Genomic DNA, 19,123 nt, shown 5'->3' on the forward strand with positions numbered 1-19,123 from the left:
TAGGATATAATTGTTCTTTGTGGGAAGGAGTAGTCTGTGCCGATTGTAGCTGCCAACATCTCCCAAGTGTCGTGTATCGAAAATAAAGAAGGTAGAGAAAGGGACAAAAAGACAGTCAGAGAGCACAGACGCACGATTGCCTCTCGAAACACCTCTAGAGCAGTTTGCACTTTTTCTTATTTTTACAGGAGTTTGAGCGCGTTTTCAAGTGGTGGTTAAGCCTATACATTGATATACCCAAGGATAACACATGTTTTTATTACGAGCAATGACCAAGAGGCCACTTCACTTCATTAGTTATGCACCCGCCTATGCACCCATCTGGTCTTTCCAATCACCAATCCATGCATTCTCAATGATTCCGCCGTGAAAATATTTCAGAATAATGTAACCTTTCAGCCTGTTTATTTAGTGGCTATACAAAAACATTTTGGTATTTCGCAGCCTAGCGACGAAATTAATGCATTTCAATTAGTATTCTACCGGAGTCCAAATTTAAACCACACTTATGCGTTTTCCAACCATATTGTTAGGTTTTCTTTGGGAGCTTTCATGAAAGTAATTATTGTTACAGACACCTGCATGCAATGAAACATCACTTTTAAATGATGGGTGTGTGCTCGATGTAAGCGCTCGATGTAAGCGCGATGTAATTTGCTATTTCGGGAGTGTAAATTACATCAAGCAGCTGCTACTGTGTGCGTTGAGAATACTGTCAAGGAATAGCACTCTGATCAAAGAATGCGTCGGCAGTTACTGGAATGCTCTTGGCGGCCGGGCTATTATCATGAAGGAGTACAGGGAGATTGGGGTCACAGCAAAGAACTTATCAAAAACCGGGAACTCTGCTGCCGCAGGGTGATATAGCTCAGTGTTGAAACTCAGACAGAGCGAGTTCCGCCACTCGTAATCAACGTTCTACATAGCTTACTAGCTTTATGGTTACGCCGTAATTTCTGTAGGCGCACTCACACGGATGTGTAATGATTGTCCCTATGGGTCGTAAACGATCAGGAATAAGCTCGGGAAGCTGACACGCGTGGCCAGTATACCAATAAACGCAGTCACTTATGAGTGGTAATGGTATGCTAAGCATGCGCTGATATCTCGTCTGGTAATAACAATGCTATATTTAGCGCATTGAAGCAAAGGTGAGCATGAGGGTCAATGATTATGGCACTGCAGATACACCGAGCGTTTCCGCTGCGCCATCCAGAAATATATGAAAACTTTCTCGAAAGGCGCATCGCGGGTTTCATTAGGGTCATTCTGTAGAATGCGACTGAGTTTATTAGAAGGGTTCATCGTACAAGCTCGTGGAAAACTTGATATTTACTTATCGACTGTTTGATTACCACATGCAAGCAGTTTATACGAAACAAATATAAGTTGCGGTTTGTGCGCGCTCTCCTCGAGCGTTTTCATTGCAAATTTCATCAATGCTGTTTGGTTGAGCGAGCAGTGGTTATTCAGTAAATTGAAGTGCGAAACAAACATTGAGTTGCCGATGAGTGAAATTTCTACAATAGTTTTCACTCATGTGACATCTTTACTGAAACGCCCTATTATATTTGCGCTTGGTGTCGGCAAACGCGCTTGTCGTTATTAAGGCTTTGCTTGACGGTTTCCTTTGGCAGGCTGACTCCTGTCGGCTGTCATTTCACACTGAAAGACTGCGCGAGTGCTGGCCACGTGATGACGCCGGATTAGACGTGAGCCTGAAGCATTGACCTTTCTTAAGGTGCTGAAAGAAATCAATAGAAAAAAAAAACAACTGATGTCATGGCTTTATTTCCGAGCTCATGTGGCTTCTTCTTAGCGAGTTGCTTGTTTATTTTTTTCTCGCTTACACAGAAAGGTCGCATGAGAAGAGTGAGGGAGACAAAAAAAAAGAAAGAAGGAAGGAACCAGGCAATGAATCGAAAAAGAGTGGGACGCAGTCAACAAAAACCAAGGAGAAAAGAAAAATAGAGAAAGAATTTGTGGAGTTGGAGAATCAAGCGAAAGACGACGACAAGCATCGAAGGGGCGTGAGTTTAAGACGTTAATCTTCTGCGTCGCTAGTTGCGAGAGCGAGTCGCACCCGGCGGTTCGAAGGTTGTGATCAGGCACCGGACACGGCCCATTCATCATCCAAAGACAAATTCGCGGCCCCAAGAAACGACTTTTCGCAGTTACGGGGGCGAGCAATAAGACGCGCGGCAACAGCATACCGTGGCAAAGTGGGAAAGATGGAAGAGTAAAAGTGCAACTGTAAAACGAAAGAGAACGACAAAAAAAAAAAAGACAAGAAGAAGGAGACAGAAGACAGTGTATCGAGCGGCTGCGCTGGAACCTCTCTCTTATTCTTCTGTCGGGCCACGTTTCAATTCTGCAATTGAAAAGCTCGCAAAAAAGAAAGCGGACAAAGAGGAACGCCAATTGCAGTGCTTTCTATCGGACCCTCCTTTTGCTGCGCTCGCTCCCTCTACGCTCGATTCCCTCCTCTTTTATCCTTATAGTACTTGCTTTGTCAGACGCTCTTCGACAGCTGTCCTGGGAATCGTTGAACACTCGTTCGTGAGATCAATCATAGGTGTCTCTTCCTTATTTGTTGCGAGACACAGTCGAACAGAAAAAGGCAAAAATAAAACAATACTCATAGCCTTCATATTGTTTCCGGCGCTATGACTATTTCATTGAAGTCCTTGCAGTGACCTCGTTTCTCTGAACTCATTTTAAAGCAATCGTTGCTGTTTCTCTGTTCATTCTCTTTCTATAAGCCTTCTGAACAGAAGGCTTGCGCATTTTTTTTATGTTTTAAATTGGTTTCACGTATTCCTTGCGTGGTATGCTTTTATGACCTCTAACTGTGAAAACAGAATTTGTAGCGGGTTTGGAACACCGCGCAAATTGAGAATATGTGTTTTCATGGCCTCAGCATTTGCACTTTTGTTCCACCTGGAAGGCAATACCTTTTTTTTTCTTCTACGCTGATGCTCTTCCCAACGTAAAATCCACTGCAGCTGACGCTTGCAAATCTTTGCCACAATGCTTAGATCTTCCATGTGTCGCCGTTTGTTGAAGTGGTAACGTCGTTTGTTTACCTATACGACGCATTTTTTTTCTGCTCCTGACGCTCGACCAACGGACAATCAAAATCTGTAACTTTTCCTTTCTCTTAAGAGTTTGTTGTGTCTAGACAGCCGCAGAAGGCACATCATGCTTTGATGTTTTAAATTGTGCCTGGTACACAGAAGAGTAAGGAACAGACAAAAGAAGGCATGCTTGAACGGATGCATGTAACTGGGTGCAGCGGTGGCGTAGAGGTAGAACACCCGCCTCGCGTGCAAGAGGTCCGTGGTTCGAATCCCGGTGCCGGCAATTTTCCACCGGATTAAAAAAAAAAAATCCGCGTGTTGATAAAATTGCACAAACAGGCCTGGAGTGTGGCCTCATCCCGGTGACCAGAACCGGTAACGCACTCCCTCACCAGAGCAGGATTGGCCACCCTGGTGCAGTACTTGGCCACAACCTCCTATGAACACAACAATCAAACCCCGGCCCTCAGTCCCCAGCAGCTGCGAAGCAACTGACCACGGCGGCGGTCAGACCTGCGACGCAGCAGAGGGTGCTAAGAATCACTGGCTCCGAACAGGCCGCCATTGGAATATGAACCTGGCAACATTTAATGCTAGAACGTTATCTAGTGAGGCGAGTCTAGCAGTGCTATTGGAGGAATTAGAGGGCAGTAAATGGGATATAATAGGGCTCAGTGAAGTTAGGAGGCCGAAAGAAGCATATACAGTGCTAAATAGCGGGCACGTCCTGTGCTACCGGGGCTTAGCGAATAGAAGAGAACTAGGAGTCGGATTCCTGATTAATAAGAATATAGCTGGTAACATACAGGAATTCTATAGCATTAACGAGAGGGTGGCAGGTCTTGTTGTGAAACTTAATACGAGATACAAAATGAAGATTGTACAGGTCTACGCCCCTACATCCAGTCATGATGACCAGGAAGTCGAAAGCTTCTATGAAGACGTGGAATCGGCGGTGGGGAGAGTGAAAACTAAATACACTATACTAATGGGCGACTTTAATGCCAAGGTAGGCAAGAAGCAGGCTGGAGACAAGGCAGTGGGGGAATATGGCATAGGCACTAGGAATAGCAGGGGAGAGTAATTAGTAGAGTTTGCGGAACAGAATACTATGAGGATAATGAATACCTTCTTCCGCAAGCGGGATAGCCGAAAGTGGACGTGGAGGAGCCCGAATGGCGAGACTAGAAATGAAATAGACTTCATACTCTGCGCTAACCCTGGCATCATACAAGATGTGGACGTGCTCGGCAAGGTGCGCTGCAGTGACCACAGGATGGTAAGAACTCGAATTAGCCTAGACCTGAGGAGGGAACGGAAGAGACTGGTACATAAGAAGCCGATCAATGAGTTAGCGGTAAGAGGGAAAATAGAGGAATTCCAGATCAAGCTACAGAACAGGTATTCAGCTTTAACTCAGGAAGAGGACCTTAGTGTTGAAGCAATGAACGACAATCTTGTGGGCATCATTAAGGAGTGTGCAATGGAAGTCGGTGGTAACTCCGTTAGGCAGGATACCAGCAAACTATCGCAGGAGACGAAAGATCTGATCAAGAAACGCCAATGTATGAAAGCATCTAACCCTACAGCTAGAATAGAACTGGCAGAACTTTCGAAGTTAATCAACAAGCGTAAGACAGCTGACATAAGGAAGTATAATATGGATAGAATTGAACATGCTCTCAGGAGCGGAGGAAGCCTAAAAACAGTAAAGAAGAAACTAGGAATTGGCAAGAATCAGATGTATGCGTTAAGAGACAAAGCCGGCAATATCATTACTAATATGGATGAGATAGTTCAAGTGGCTGAGGAGTTCTATAGAGATTTATACAGTACCAGTGGCACCCACGACGATAATGGAAGAGAAAATAGTCTAGAGGAATTCGAAATCCCGAAGGTAACGCCGGAAGAAGTAAAGAAAGCCTTAGGAGATATGCAAAGGGGGAAGGCAGCTGGGGAGGATCAGGTAACAGCAGATTTGTTGAAGGATGGCGGACAGATTGTTCTAGAGAAACTGGCCACCCTGTATACGCAATGCCTCATGACCTCGAGCGTACCGGAATCTTGGAAGAACGCTAACATAATCCTAATCCATAAGAAAGGGGACACCAAAGACTTGAAAAATTATAGACCGATCAGCTTACTGTCCGTTGCCTACAAAGTATTTACTAAGGTAATTGCAAATAGAATCAGGAACACCTTAGATTTCTGTCAACCAAAGGACCAGGCAGGATTCCGTAAAGGCTACTCAACAATAGACCATATTCACACTATCAATCAATTGATAGAGAAATGTGCAGAATATAAGCAACCGTTGTATATAGCTTTCATTGATTAGGAGAAAGCGTTTGATTCAGTCGAAACCTCAGCAGTCATGGAGGCATTACGGAATCAGGGTGTAGATGAGCCATATGTAAAAATACTGGAAGATATCTATCGCGACTCCACAGCCACCGTAGTCCTCCATAAAGCAAGCAACAAAATCCCAATAAAGAAAGGCGTCAGGCAGGGAGATACGATATCTCCAATGCTATTCCCAGCATGTTTACAGGAGGTATTCAGAGACCTGGATTGGGAAGAATTGGGGATAAAAGTTAATGGAGAATACCTTAGTAACTTGCGATTCGCTGATGATATTGCCTTGCTTAGCAACTCAGGGGACCAATTGCAACGCATGCTCACTGACCTGGAGAGGCAAAGCAGAAGAGTGGGTCTAAAAATTAATATGCAGAAAACTAAAGTTATGCTTAACAGTCTCGGGAGAGAACAGCAATTTACAATAGGCAGCAAGGCACTGGAAGTCGTAAGGGAATACATCTACTTAGGGCAGGTAGTGACGGCGGATCCGGATCATGAGACGGAAATAATCAGAAGAATAAGAATGGGCTGGAGTGCGTTTGGCAGGCATTCCCAAATCATGAACAGCAGGTTGCCGTTATCCCTCAAGAGAAAAGTATATAATAGCTGTGTCTTACCAGTACTCACCTACGGGGCAGAAACCTGGAGGCTTACGAAAAGGGTTCTACTCAAATTGAGGACGACACAACGAGCTATGGAAAGAAGAATGATAGGTGTAACGTTAAGGGACAAGAAAAGAGCAGATTGGGTGAGGGAACAAACGCGAGTTAATGACATCTTAGTTGAAATCAAGAAAAAGAAATGGGCATGGGCAGGACATGTAATGAGGAGGGAAGATAACCGATGGTCATTAAGGGTTACGGACTGGATCCCAAGGGAAGGGAAGCGTAGCAGGGGGCGGCAGAAAGTCAGGTGGGCGGATGAGATTAAGAAGTTTGCAGGGACGGCATGGCCACAATTAGTACATGACCGGGGTTGTTGGAGAAGTATTGGAGAGGCCTTTGCCCTGCAGTGGGCGTAACCAGGCTGATGATGATGATGATGATGATGTAACTGTCTAAGAAGACCCGGTGTAACTCTTCTGCAATGTATTAGATCAGCAAATTGCCGAAACTTTGGTTTTGCTTATTACCAAGATAGCGATCTCTGTCTTACCTGCAATAAATGGGAACTAGTTGAGATGGTCAACAATGTACGTACTTTGCTCGTCCAGCGCAATGTCTGAATATTAATGGAAAAGTTAATTTAATAAAAGAAGATGGGGGAGGCCGCATCGCAAAATAAAGCAGTAATAAAGTAACTAGTACACATATAAAAGGAACGAAAACAGTGGCGATGTGTCTTTGAGTTCAAGTGCACGCACATGTATGTTGTCACTAATAAATTCTTTGACGAGAATATGCGCGATTACGCGTAATGCATGATTTTATTTATCTCCCACGTGCTTCCTCCAAACAAAAGGCTGACACTTACCTGCACGTGCGGATACGTGGTAAGGGCATCTTGTATAATGAGCTATTACACGAAAAATTGATGTCAACACGCAACTCTAACTCGAGTTACAGATCCTTTTAAACGTACAGGTTGATCGTAGGACAGATTCTAGCTCGAGGTGAAGATGAGACATTTCTAAAAGTACTTCACGAAACGTCCTAAAATTAACTTTGCACTAATTACACAAAGTCCACCGTTAGTTAGAACGGTTTCCCTTAAGCCTTCAACCTTGCTTTCGCATCACTAACTACCACGGCTAGCTAAGGCCTGTCTTACGATAAACCTCTAGCTATCCGTGGCAATTAGTGATACGACAGCAGCCTCCAAACACAAGACTGACATTTGCCTGCACGTGCAGAAGACGTGGTAAGGGCATCTTGTATAATGAGCTATCACACGAAAAACTGATGTCGGCACGCAACTGTAACTCGAGTTACAGATCGTTTTAAACGTAGAAGTTGATCGTAAGACAGGTTCTAGCTCGACGTGAAGATAAGAAATTTCTGAAAACGCTGTGTACAAAGCGCCCTAAAATTAACTTAGCACTAATTACACAAAGCCATCCGTTAGTTAGAACGGTTTCCCTTAAGCCTTCAACCATACTTTCGTATCACTAACTACCACGGCTAGCTAAGGCCTGTCTTACGATCAACCTATAGCTATCCGTGGCAATTAGTGATACGAGAGCAGTGATGAACGCTTAAGGAAAAATGTTCTCACTAACGACGGGCTTTGTAATTAGTGCGAGTGATCTTTTAATTTTAAGACGTTTTGTACACAGTGTTTTTAGAATTTTTTTATCATGTCATGGACTCACCGGGCCTTTCATAAGGAATAATCTTATCAATGAAAGAACTACTCCCCAAATATTTTATCCATCCGTTCCACGTAGTCTATGAATGCTTTCGGCACTTGACGCACTGTGGTATTGGATGGCGTGCGTTATGTTATTAGGGAACTGACGGAAGTGGTTTTCTGTGCAGCGTGGTTTTCATGAACTACATTTCTGGTGGATCAATTATTATGCGGTGGTAAGAACTCAGCATTTCCAACGCATTTCAGCTCGACTGGCCCTACGCGATTTTCCAATGATCTCCCGCACGCACTCAGGGCTGACTGCCTCCCTCTTTTTCTCTTTCTATTCCCCGTTCCCCCACCCCAGTGTAGGGTAGCAAACCTTGTGCTCGTCTGGTTGACTTCCCTGCCTTTCCTGTCCTTGCTCTCTCTCTCTCTCCTGTGATCTGGCTACAACCGCACGTGGTGGACCTTTAGGCGCTCTGAGATCCAGACGCCAAAGAAAGCACTTGCCTTGTTACTTCTAAGACGACGATTCATTAAAGCTGAATACTTCAGCTGAGAGGTATTCAGAGATTACTTCATCACTGACATGTGCACACTTTGTGAATTCCAAGCATGCACATATTTTTAAGTTGTTTTCTTTCTGGTAGTACGTGCCGCAGGCTCGCAATCGCACTTCCTCGACTCTTATTAAGACGGAAGTTCCCCTGTTCGTTGCGGGCGTAAGTACATGAACTGTGCTTACAGTGTTTGTGTACCTTTGCTTTGCAGGCCAAGAGACGACTGTGACAGGCCTAGTGGGCGAGTCGGTGCGGCTGCCCTGTGACGTGGACGTGAAGCGCTGCGGAAACGTGTACTTCATCACGTGGACCAAGAACGTGTCCGATGTGTGGAAGCGCATCTACCTGTACAGCAATGACGTGGAGAAGCCGCTCCAGGAGCTGGCCAACCCGGACCGGGCCGATTTCTTCCTGCGCAACTCGACCGCGCAGCTCGAGATCTTCCCGCTGCGATTGGCCGACGAGGGCCAGTACAAATGCGACGTCACCTACGTCAGGGGAAAGTGCCCCTCCCTCTCCTACGCCAACCTCATCACCTTGGGTGAGTACCTGAGCATAGCAATACCTCAGTGCTATCGTTCTGACGGTAGAGATTACCTCGTTGAATGTTGAGCTGCCCAGGCGAAATTCGTTCAGCGCAGAACTTTGTGGCTGCGGTTTTGGGGGATGTTATCAGTCGTAACTTCAGTGATTGGCGCTACGCCCAAAACTTAGAACACAAGATTGAATGCCTTTTAACAAATTGGTTAGGATTTCAGGTCGGGGCATTGTGTTAACACTGCTAATTTACTCTACAGCTATCTACACGAACCTTGATGCTCTAGGAAGGACCATATTTTTATACATGTATAGTAGTCGTAAAGGCTTAAGCAACAATGTCAAAATTATAAATACTTTCTTGTATTAAATCTGGTCGTGTGACAATGGGCGGCACCATGACAAGCTTTGAAAGCTAAAAAAAATAAAACGAACATTATCTTGTGGTGTTGTGGTTCTTGCGTCTCATTGTTGTTGCAGCATAGCTCAGGAGGCAATGGACCTAGAAATGTAGTTGAAGAAATGACGTTGGGTACTTTTCCCACAATAATTGGCACGAACCTGCCAAAATATTGGCAATAATCTGTAATTGTGAGTGAATTCGTCGTGCATAGAATAAAACCAGAAAAGAAAAGACTCTTCAAGAGATCGCCACGGCTTCCAACAAGATATCTCGAAAACTAATACTGGTTATAGATTTCTGGAACGAGCGAACAGCTTGAAATTACTCAAGGTTTAACAATACTGTATTTTTGAAATATTTCTTTTAAATACCAGACTTTTACATATTTCTCTTAGTGCCATACAATACCGATAAAGTATACGCAGTGACTTCAAGCCCCATTCTCATTTACTTCAACAGACCCGCGCCGGTGTCTGAGCCTTCTCCAGGCACGGAAATGCAGGATACCTTCGACCCGCCTGGAAGAACGAAGCTATGTCGCAAGTGAAGAAGTTCTGACGCAAGGGCTAGGCACGCTGAACTGAAAGACACGGAGAAAAAGGCTCTTGTTTCATCATTAGTGCTCCAGTAATACGCGGGGCGGAAGGACAATTCCGGCTATTCGGCACTACCGGTCAGGAAGGGGGCCTCAATCAGATTGTTTCCGGCGGTGACGGAGGGCGCACTATACGTGCATTGTTCATTCCGATAACCGGTCAGAAGAAGTTCTGCCGAATCGCCTCCCCTCTCCTTCTTCCTCACTCCTTACTTTCTTTTTTTATCGGAAAGGACGCAATGAGTAGCTCGAATACTAAACGAAGACCGATATCATTCTCCGGGTCCATTCTGGGGCACACTCGGCGCCAATCGACTGCCCGCATTCAGCGATTGTTCTCGGGGGGAGCAGGCTCGTTTTATCTTCATATCCCGATTTCCACTCAGATTCCGCGCTCATTTGTGGCCTTCTCTCAGCTCATTAAGGCCACGAGAAACCAGGACCGCAGATAATGTAAAAGCAGGCACTCACCAATTCTCTGACCCGCAGAATGGCGCTGCGCACGCATACTTCCACGGGGAACGAGTCCGAAGACCAAGAAAAAGCGAAGAAAGTAAGGCCGCAAGAAATATTTCTAAGAAGTTAATTGATCCTGCAATGACGTTAAATTTCTTTTCTTTTTGTTGTGCCTTCCTTCTATATGTACATATATATTTGAACTGAAGAGTAACTATTTCTTTTCAAATCTAGAAACTATACTTCAAAGTGCTTTCTTGTCATTTAGCGACCAATTGATCGTCGAGGAAAAAAAGTTCAGATGCTTCGAAGTTTTCCAGTTTTCCTGCAAAAGGGTTTCTTTTCTTTTCGTGTTCGCCTCCGCTTGAGTTTCCAGGAGAGACTTAGCCCTGCTTCTTGCCTGTGTCAATGCAAAGTGAAGACCATTAAAATAATCGTTTCAGCATACTTTGTTACACTTAACTAGAACTTCGCTAACGATTCTCAGCAAGTGATTAGTGCTAGGAAAATCCATGCTGAAAAAAAATCTTTCTTGTCGTAATTTTTAGCAGTCACAATAATTGTTTCTTATACATAAGAACCGAGGATAGAATTCACAAATATAGGTCTATATGGGCCAGAGTTATGTGCGTCGGTATGACTGTTAGACAAGCAGAGAAGTTTTCAAAGTGATGCGCTTTCGCCAGCCTCATCTTGCTTATTATGAAAACAGGAGCATGCGTAAAGGTACGAACGACGTAGCATTATTCAATTGCTTCACTCGGGTGAAATTTAGAATGCCAAATTGTGGGCTCACAAACCATACCTGATGTCTTCTACATTTTATTTAATGTACAGAAAGATTAGGAAAAGCAGTCACTATGAAGAAGGATGGCTTAGATGGGTTATGTGAAATTTACTTGATACGTAAACATTACCTAATCGTTACGACCGTCAAGCCGCAGCTTATAGAAAGAAGCCATCTTAATCTGGGCGCCGAGATGACATTGAACGTGAGTTTCGCTGGAGCTACTCAGCAGAGCGCCAGAAGACAATGCACAAAGCGGGACATAAAAGCTGGAACGCGGAAGCCTTACGATGGCATCCCCCCATAGACAAAGTTTATAAATTTTGCGACGCCAAGGCGCATTCTCCCTGAGCCGTCTCCGCGAAAGCATTGCCGTTAAAGCCTCCCACGCGGTTCAGCCTCGCATGGCAGCGCTCCCCCAAAACCGCTGCCTCGAAGACAAATGGACTGCATCCAGAGCGGGCATCCCTTTTTATAGATGTGTTCTGTGGTCTGCTGTCCCTCGCTTCACTTCATGCTGCTTTTGAAAAGGAAGCTGGTTTCACGCACATCTCCAGCCGCTTCTCGCGAGCACCGAGTGGTCGTATATCAGGGAGAATAATGAAAAGAGTGCGGTGGTGGCTGCGGCCATTAGGCTTACTGCAGAAACCAGAAAGGTGTGTCGCACCTGTATTTGGCCAAGCGAGGTGACAATGCGACCAGAAATCACACGCACATTGAAACGCCTGCGTGCGTGCGGGCGAGCGAGTGTGGTTTTAATGCCACGCGCGGGGCCCGTAAAGTGCTTCTAGAACGGGAATATTTCCGCCACGCGCCGTGCAGCTTTTTGCACTTCTCGGACAACGGCGCTGCGCTTTCAAGTGTCGTGCTTAGTTCCGCGGAGACAGGTTTTACCTTACATGTACCGCTGCCTCGAATATGCAGTCCCCGCATGTCACGGCTAAGATGAAAGCACCGTTCGTCTACAAGCTCCCACTCTTTTTGCGTTGTTAAAAGGCCAAGATATTACGCACTACGTTTGCCGTGCCAGAAACTTGGCCACGTTAAAACAGAACGTGATCCTAAAGCCACTTATAAACCAATGTGCTAGGAAGAAGTTATGGCAGCAATATTTATAGCTTATCGTACAAAGATGAACACCGTTTCTTATTTTTCTTTTGGGCGGCGGGGTAATGGTGTGCTCTTCTGGTCACGTACTACTATAACGGTAGCTTGTGGTGTTACCATGTTTTCCAGGTGGCACCTGCGCACACACATTAGTCATTGGTTGATGTGGCCGCATCAAGCGCCTGAGTTACGTTATACAAGTACACGATAACGCTGTGTAATTTATGCAACTTTTGTAAGTTGTCTAACGCAGTGTAGCTTATGTGTAACTTAAATTCCAGGCAAGGACCAGATGAAACATCAGTACGCTCCTAATCTCCCTTCCGTTTGGGGAACATTGCTGTTGTTCAATGACGATGTGTACTCGTCGTAAAGGCTTTGAGTGCCTTATCTCTGTCAATAAACACACATGCAAAAAAAAAAATAAGACGAACGTAAGAACAGGCTGCAGCCACGTATACTTGCGGAGAGCCAGTTAAGCTTAGGCTCACGAGCCTACAGTCTCGTGCAGCAAATAGCGCTTTGAGCCACAAAAGGGACCATGGACAGCAGTAATGTGGTCGTTTCTTGAGGGCGTATGAATCTACCGAAAAATAAGCTGCTTCATAGAAATCACTAACGTGTAGATTCCTTCAATCAGTGAAGAATTTGGTTCTTCTTGATGTAACCGAAGGGCTTACAAGCAAATCAATTCTCTTGGGACCTCCTTTAAGACGAATCGACGAAGGAACTCGTCTTTGTCGAAACCCCGACGAAGACACTTACCCTTGTCGAAACATCGGCTCCAGCCTAATACATCTCTTGTTCGACCACTGCTGGTCACTTTGAGACTGTTGTCGTCTCGCGAATCCTCATTCTTGCTTCGATTCGATACGAATGCTTGCCAACGAGTGCCCGCCGTTTGCCTTCGCAGCCAAACCCAGCGTGCCGGTGATCGAGATGCAGGGGCAGGCGCTCGAGAGCGGCGCCACGGTGGGGCCGCTACAGGAGGGCGACGTGCTGAGCCTCACGTGCAAGACGTTCGGCGGCAAGCCCATCCCCAAGGTGGCGTGGTACAAGGGCGACATGCAGCTGTCCGCCACCTTGGACGAGAGCCGCGGGGAGCGCGGTGCGGGAGACGTGGCGGCCACGTTCGCCACGCCACTCAGCCGCCAGGACCTCGGCTCGCGCTTCGAGTGCACCGCCACCAACGAGGCCCTCGAGCAGCCCATCCGCAGCTGGGTCGAGCTCGACCTGCACGGTACGCGCTGGCCTCATTTCGCGAGCATTTCAAGCGCGTTCAATGCGAAGCCTCCTTCAGGCCGCGACTGCGTGGTGCTTTTGCTGTCTTGCCGAAAAGCTCGTAAATTAAATGAAATCAAAAGGCAAATACACGCCCCATGGTGAATCTAACTTTAGCCCATCAGCAGAGCATCTCGATGCTGTAATCATTAGGCTACGACCCCGCGTATACTACCGTAGTGCATGCGCCAACTAGCTTTTTGAGATGATCGCCACGTGTGTCGCGCTGCGTAGCACGGGTACTCCAGAGCGCGTGCGCGCGGGCCATTCTCTCTTGCACAAAGAAACACAGGATTGCAATGGGTGCACTTATAGCATTTGATTAACTGCTTCACGAAAGCTTCGCCTCGCATAGCTTCCAAGATGTGCGTTGGAATTGCATAATTGAAAAAAAAATATTGAAATGACAATGCCTTCTAGGCAATTAGTCTCCTTATGATTGCGATGGTGGGCTATTTCTGACATAATAAAAATAATGAGAAACGTTGTTAGTTAAAAGTAAAAGCTACAAGATCGAATAATTTAGAGCAAACTTAGCGAAGGAAAGTATAAAAGAGGTCCTCACGTAGCGCTAGACTCACTGTCCTGCAATAACAAGTCCCAACGCGTACGGTTATACCGAGTCTTTAACAGGTAGACGAGGCCACGATGCGGTACGAGATTAACAGACGCACGTACGAAGAAGGATGAAAATACCCGGATTGCATAATTGATGCGTAGCGTCACAAATATCGAAAGACGGCTTCGTCATCCAAGACGCACAAATAAGCGTATGCGTGTCAAACACATGCAAAGTTCTGTTGGGAGACGTTTGCACTAATTCTGTGACCAAAGAATGCTTGCAAAGGAAACGTAATCACTGACATCTCCAGAATAGCACTACACGAAGCCTAGGCATTTCAACGAGAGCTCCCACCTCCTTTAGATGGCGACCCCTATGCCCATGGGTGGGTGTGGCGGCGACATCCATTCTAATTAACGCAGAAAGTTGGGCTAGCTTGTGTTGATGGATTTGTTGAGACAAAGTTGCTAGTGCTAACAAGACTAATGGAAAATAGTTACTAGCACTCTGTGCTATCCCAACTTTTTTCCGTTAGTCTTATTAGCGCCAATAACTATGTCTCAGGAAATCCATTGTAGGTGTCGCGATGTTTGCAATGAAGCCCTCTACTACTCGCGGCCACAAGCTACAGACGTTATTTATAATTCGCAGTGGTTATGGGAAACTAAACAAAACGTATAGCGTCGCGTCGTAGGGGAAACTAATAGAAAAGAGTTACCTTATGACTAGAATACGTGTTTCCACATTGTCCATACAATGTGTCACAATATTGCTTCTATGGTAATCGCATTACCGTCGACATTACTCGAGAGATGGATGCTTCGGACACTTCATTGTCGCGCGGCCTCTAGAAGTGTCTTGCCAGTAATTAGAGGACGCTTTCCTTTGGATATCATGTCACCGATAGTGACATCAGTTGCGGTGACTGAGGAAGTCGGCACGGGGCGTGGAACATATCACGTCGGGATTATAATTGACCCAAGAGACCACAAGAAAAGCAAACAAAACACTGGGTGGTCTGCAGAGACCGGCACTCATTAAACATGATCACGAGGTAGTATACCGAGCAATGCCTGGTTTCATTACTGTAATGCGCACATCTCGAGAGGGAATGGAAAGCCGTACAAATATAAAATATGTCGTTTTGTTTTTATCTACAAATAAAAAAAACGTAGTGCCATTATTATTGAGATCATAAGAAAGTATAATTTAAGACTTCTTGAAGTCTTAAATGTCGTGATATGTGGAATTTTCGGACGTAGGGGGCCCAAACTGACTGCAAGAATACAGCATCAGCGTAAAAGACACAATAAAACACAGCAGCATCGTTAGAAAGATGCAATAATGAAGTTACTGCAATTATACTTCTGACACAACATCATGAAAAGAAAAAGCAGGTGTAAATACATTATTTCATAACACTAACATGAGATAGCATCAGTTGTAATGGAGTTTATGGAAGCTGGAGAGGTTAGTCCTGTAGTAGTTTTGGCATCTTACTCCAGGGGAAAAGCGGGTAACCGATCACGTGACCAATATGCCAGGAATATTCTCTCTTAACAGGCAAAAAAGCTCAGGTATCACAAAACAATTTACAAAATCTGTTAATTCTTTTTTACCTTAAAGGGACACTTACATGATATTTTTGACTAATCGTTTTTTTTTTCGCTTTAAATGGAGGTCGCAGAGCTGTAAACCTTAAAAACCATAGTGACAAGCCTCGGAGCGCCGTAAAGGATTTTATATAGTAGCTTTTGTGCAGCCAGTTTCGCTTTCGTTACTCAGGAGGACACTGTGACGCGACGTCCCAACAAAGCATGCGGTCACGCTATAGCAGGACATTGCGACGTTTTGACATTCGTTCCGGCTCCGCTCGGTTGGTCTGCCGCTATTCTGCTCACTGGCCCTCGAAAGGTATAGCAGCATACGGGGTGACCGAGTGAGTCGGAGCGAGTGTCGAAACGTCGCAACGTCTTGCTCCGACATACAGTGTCGTAATGTCACGACACAGTATTTTCCTGGAAACTAAAACGGTACTGGTAGCAGGAAAGCTATTATTTTAAGGTATTTACAGCACTCAGAGGCATGTCACTATATTTTCTAGCATTTGTAGAGTTCTAGGACTTTAACTTAAGAAATGAATAGTTGAAGACATTATGTCAGTACTGCTTTCAAAACTCTAGAAGCACATGTTTCATTCCTGATTCTGACTTCCGTAGTTGATGGCACTGTACGGGTCTTACTATGTTGACGTATGCAGCACCTAGCTGTTTTGCTGCTGTGGTGGAGACTTAGTTGTTCGAAGATGTTCGTAGTCCGTGGTTTGGTTAAGATTACAGATTTTGCACAGGATCCAAGGTGCCGCGAGGACAGCGGAAGCGAGAGCTTTAACAACTATTCCATATATGACGCAATAGTTCTGCGAGAACCTCGAAGGTTGCGGGCTTCCACAGAGCTATTACGTCAAACTCTTGCCTTTGCTTCGAGTTGTTGACAAATTCGACTTCGCCCTTCCATATGCTAGCCGCCTGGTTAGCTCAGATGGTGGAGCGGATGCACCTGAAAGGCGGTGGTCCCGGGTCCAGGAGAGGGCTGTCCAATAGCAAACAGCACTTACAAGCGAAAATCTTTCTGAGTTCGGCCCAAAAGACGACGAGACAAGCGCTGGGTGCGCACCAACTAGGCGCGATTTCAGTCTGGATAAAGGTGCTCTGAATTCTACTCTTGAAAAGAATTCATGCGAAGATGCCTCGGGCAAGTTAGTCGTACAAGCTGTCGACAGAGTGAGCATCTGCGTATGGCACCGTGCTCGAGACATCTAGGTGAATGATTGAATTCCCGACAGTCCTTTCAAAGGAACGACACAGGCACGTGGTGAGATGAAACTGGCTATTTCAAGAAGCCTCCCAGCTTCGTATGATGCTCCCTGGGGACATCATCCAGCAGATCTCCACTTATTCTGGCCATCTTTATGTTTAACCAGACGTTTTCAACGTCGTGAGCAGTTGAAGGAGCAATATTGCACAACGTACAGGTAGAGAATCGGGTTCCCAAAATTGCCGACGAACCGTGACAACAGGTGTATGGCGCCAATGGTACGCGCCTCACCTAACCTAACCAGAAGCGACTTGTTGAAACGACGATTTTTTTGCAATTCGAGAAATATACCGTTCATATGGTAAGCAAAACAGGCCAGCCACATTACAACGACGATACTTTGGCATAGAAGGAGATGTCACATTCAAAAAACATCTTCGGATCCTTTTTTTTTTAACAGTAGAATTGAGAGCAACTTTATTCAGACTGAAATCGCGCCTAGTTGGTGCGCATCCAGCGCTTGTGTCGTCGTCTTTTGGGCCGAAATCACAAAGCTTTTCGCTTGTAAGTGCAGTTTTCTATTGGTCAGCCGTCTCCACTTGTAATTTATCAAGCATCTGGATTGGTTAGAGTGTTTTCCTATGAACAATTATGGCGTTAAATCTTTTCTTGTGAGTACGGGCCTTGGTTCTCTGTTGTCATCTCTTGTGCTGCTTTATAAAAGACAGAGATTGCCATAAAAGGAAATGTGGACGACGGATGATCAGGAATACTGTGAAACGAGAAAGTTTTGGCCTTTACTCCATGTGCGTATAACAAAGCAGCGCTGCTTTATTTTCAAGAACAATAATTCTTCAGAAGCGTCCATAACTTCTAGACCACTTCATAGGCTTTGTTTCTCCTGAAATGTTTATAAGACGACACTTGTGTTTAAAACCCAGTGGATGTTCGTATACTATTCAAAACGACGATGCTATAGAAAGTAAGCTCATTTATGACTTCTTGAGTTATCAAGCCTCTACTACACATAGCTCCCATGAGGGCTCTTTGGTGTTAGCTTTGAAAGGCGCATAGCTTGCCCTGAAAGCGCTGATTTTCAATGCAGCAGCACCGTCCTTTGCGTGACGCTATTCGTAGAACCTGCGGTAGCGGCAGGTTACTTTGTTTGACTTTTCGCAAAATAAAGTTCTTTTTTTTTTTCTCTGCGCCAATTTTACGTACTTCTCTCGAAAGTTTAAATGTGATATACCTATAGCGGACACGAAGAATCTGATAAAAATTTGGGCCTTCCGGGCTAAAATGCCATCGTGTTTAGCTAAGCGGACGCGGCAGCTTCAAAATTTTGACGGCCATTTGAATAAGTGCGCGTGACATAAGCGTGCTGATCTCTTGCTGTTTCAGGAGCGGTTTTGGCGCCTTGCGCATCATCTTTTCATACTCCGTGTTGCATAATGCGATATTCGGCCGCATGTAGCCGGGATGAGATAACGCTCCCCCCGTGCCAAAACCTAATTTATTGTGAAGAATGGAGGCCTGTAAGCTATTCTTTGTTATGAGTTCCTCCCCGTCATGATAAGGTCAAGTAGGGTGGCCCCTTTCTTTTTAGTTTTTATAGCACTGCATCTTACGTGTCTATCACCTAGTGGTAATCATTATTTACATGAAAGCAATATAGTAAAATGAACCGCTTATAACGAATGTACTCATTCAAGCTCGGCGCTCTCACGTCGTTCAAAATTTGTGAAACAAAGCAGTTTGCAGGCTTGTTCTCCGTCATCATTGATACGGGTTGAAACTGTGTAAAAGAAAATAAAAGAGACGACGACGGTAATACTCTTTTGTTTTATAGACAGTAGTTTACCCCAATCTGTAGCTCTATACGAACCAGGATAGTATATTTATTTATTGTTTACATTTCCCCTAAGGACAGAGGTAATTGGAAATCACAGTCGTAATCGGGGTATACGTTTGCATTGAGTGGCTTTCACGAACGCATGGTTCTATCGTTTGGGAATGGCCGAGAGGCCGATGTGCGACTCCTGTGGGTGCGAGAAAACAATCGAGCACCTATGTGTACCTGCCCTCACTACAATGTACAACGCCTCTGTCTGCGGTCAACCTTACACCGACCAGACTCAAGACCGTTCACCGAGTCAAAGATACTCGGACTGTGGCCACACCCGTCATTGGCGCGAAAAGCGATTCGTGCACCAGTGCAATACTTGAAGTGCACCTGCTTAAGAGACCGTTTATAGTGTCGCTGTGTATAGTGTCCCTCCCACACGCAC

The 19,123-nt window shown here is 45.3% G+C and overlaps 1 protein-coding gene across 3 annotated transcripts in view; it reads left to right on the forward strand.

The window, feature by feature from the left end:
- The window catches only part of LOC142582929 (hemicentin-2-like), a 275,657-nt gene that overhangs the window by 210,231 nt on the left and 46,303 nt on the right, over positions 1–19,123 (forward strand). For all 3 annotated transcript variants that reach the window (XM_075693066.1, XM_075693068.1, XM_075693067.1), the window contains exons 2-3: positions 8,502–8,831; positions 13,089–13,415. In XM_075693066.1, the coding sequence (XP_075549181.1) occupies positions 8,502–8,831; positions 13,089–13,415 (657 nt within the window). The remainder of the gene's footprint in view (positions 1–8,501; positions 8,832–13,088; positions 13,416–19,123) is intronic.

The sequence above is a fragment of the Dermacentor variabilis genome, chromosome 5 (assembly GCF_050947875.1).
Source record: "Dermacentor variabilis isolate Ectoservices chromosome 5, ASM5094787v1, whole genome shotgun sequence".
NCBI classification, from domain to species: Eukaryota; Metazoa; Arthropoda; class Arachnida; order Ixodida; family Ixodidae; genus Dermacentor; species Dermacentor variabilis.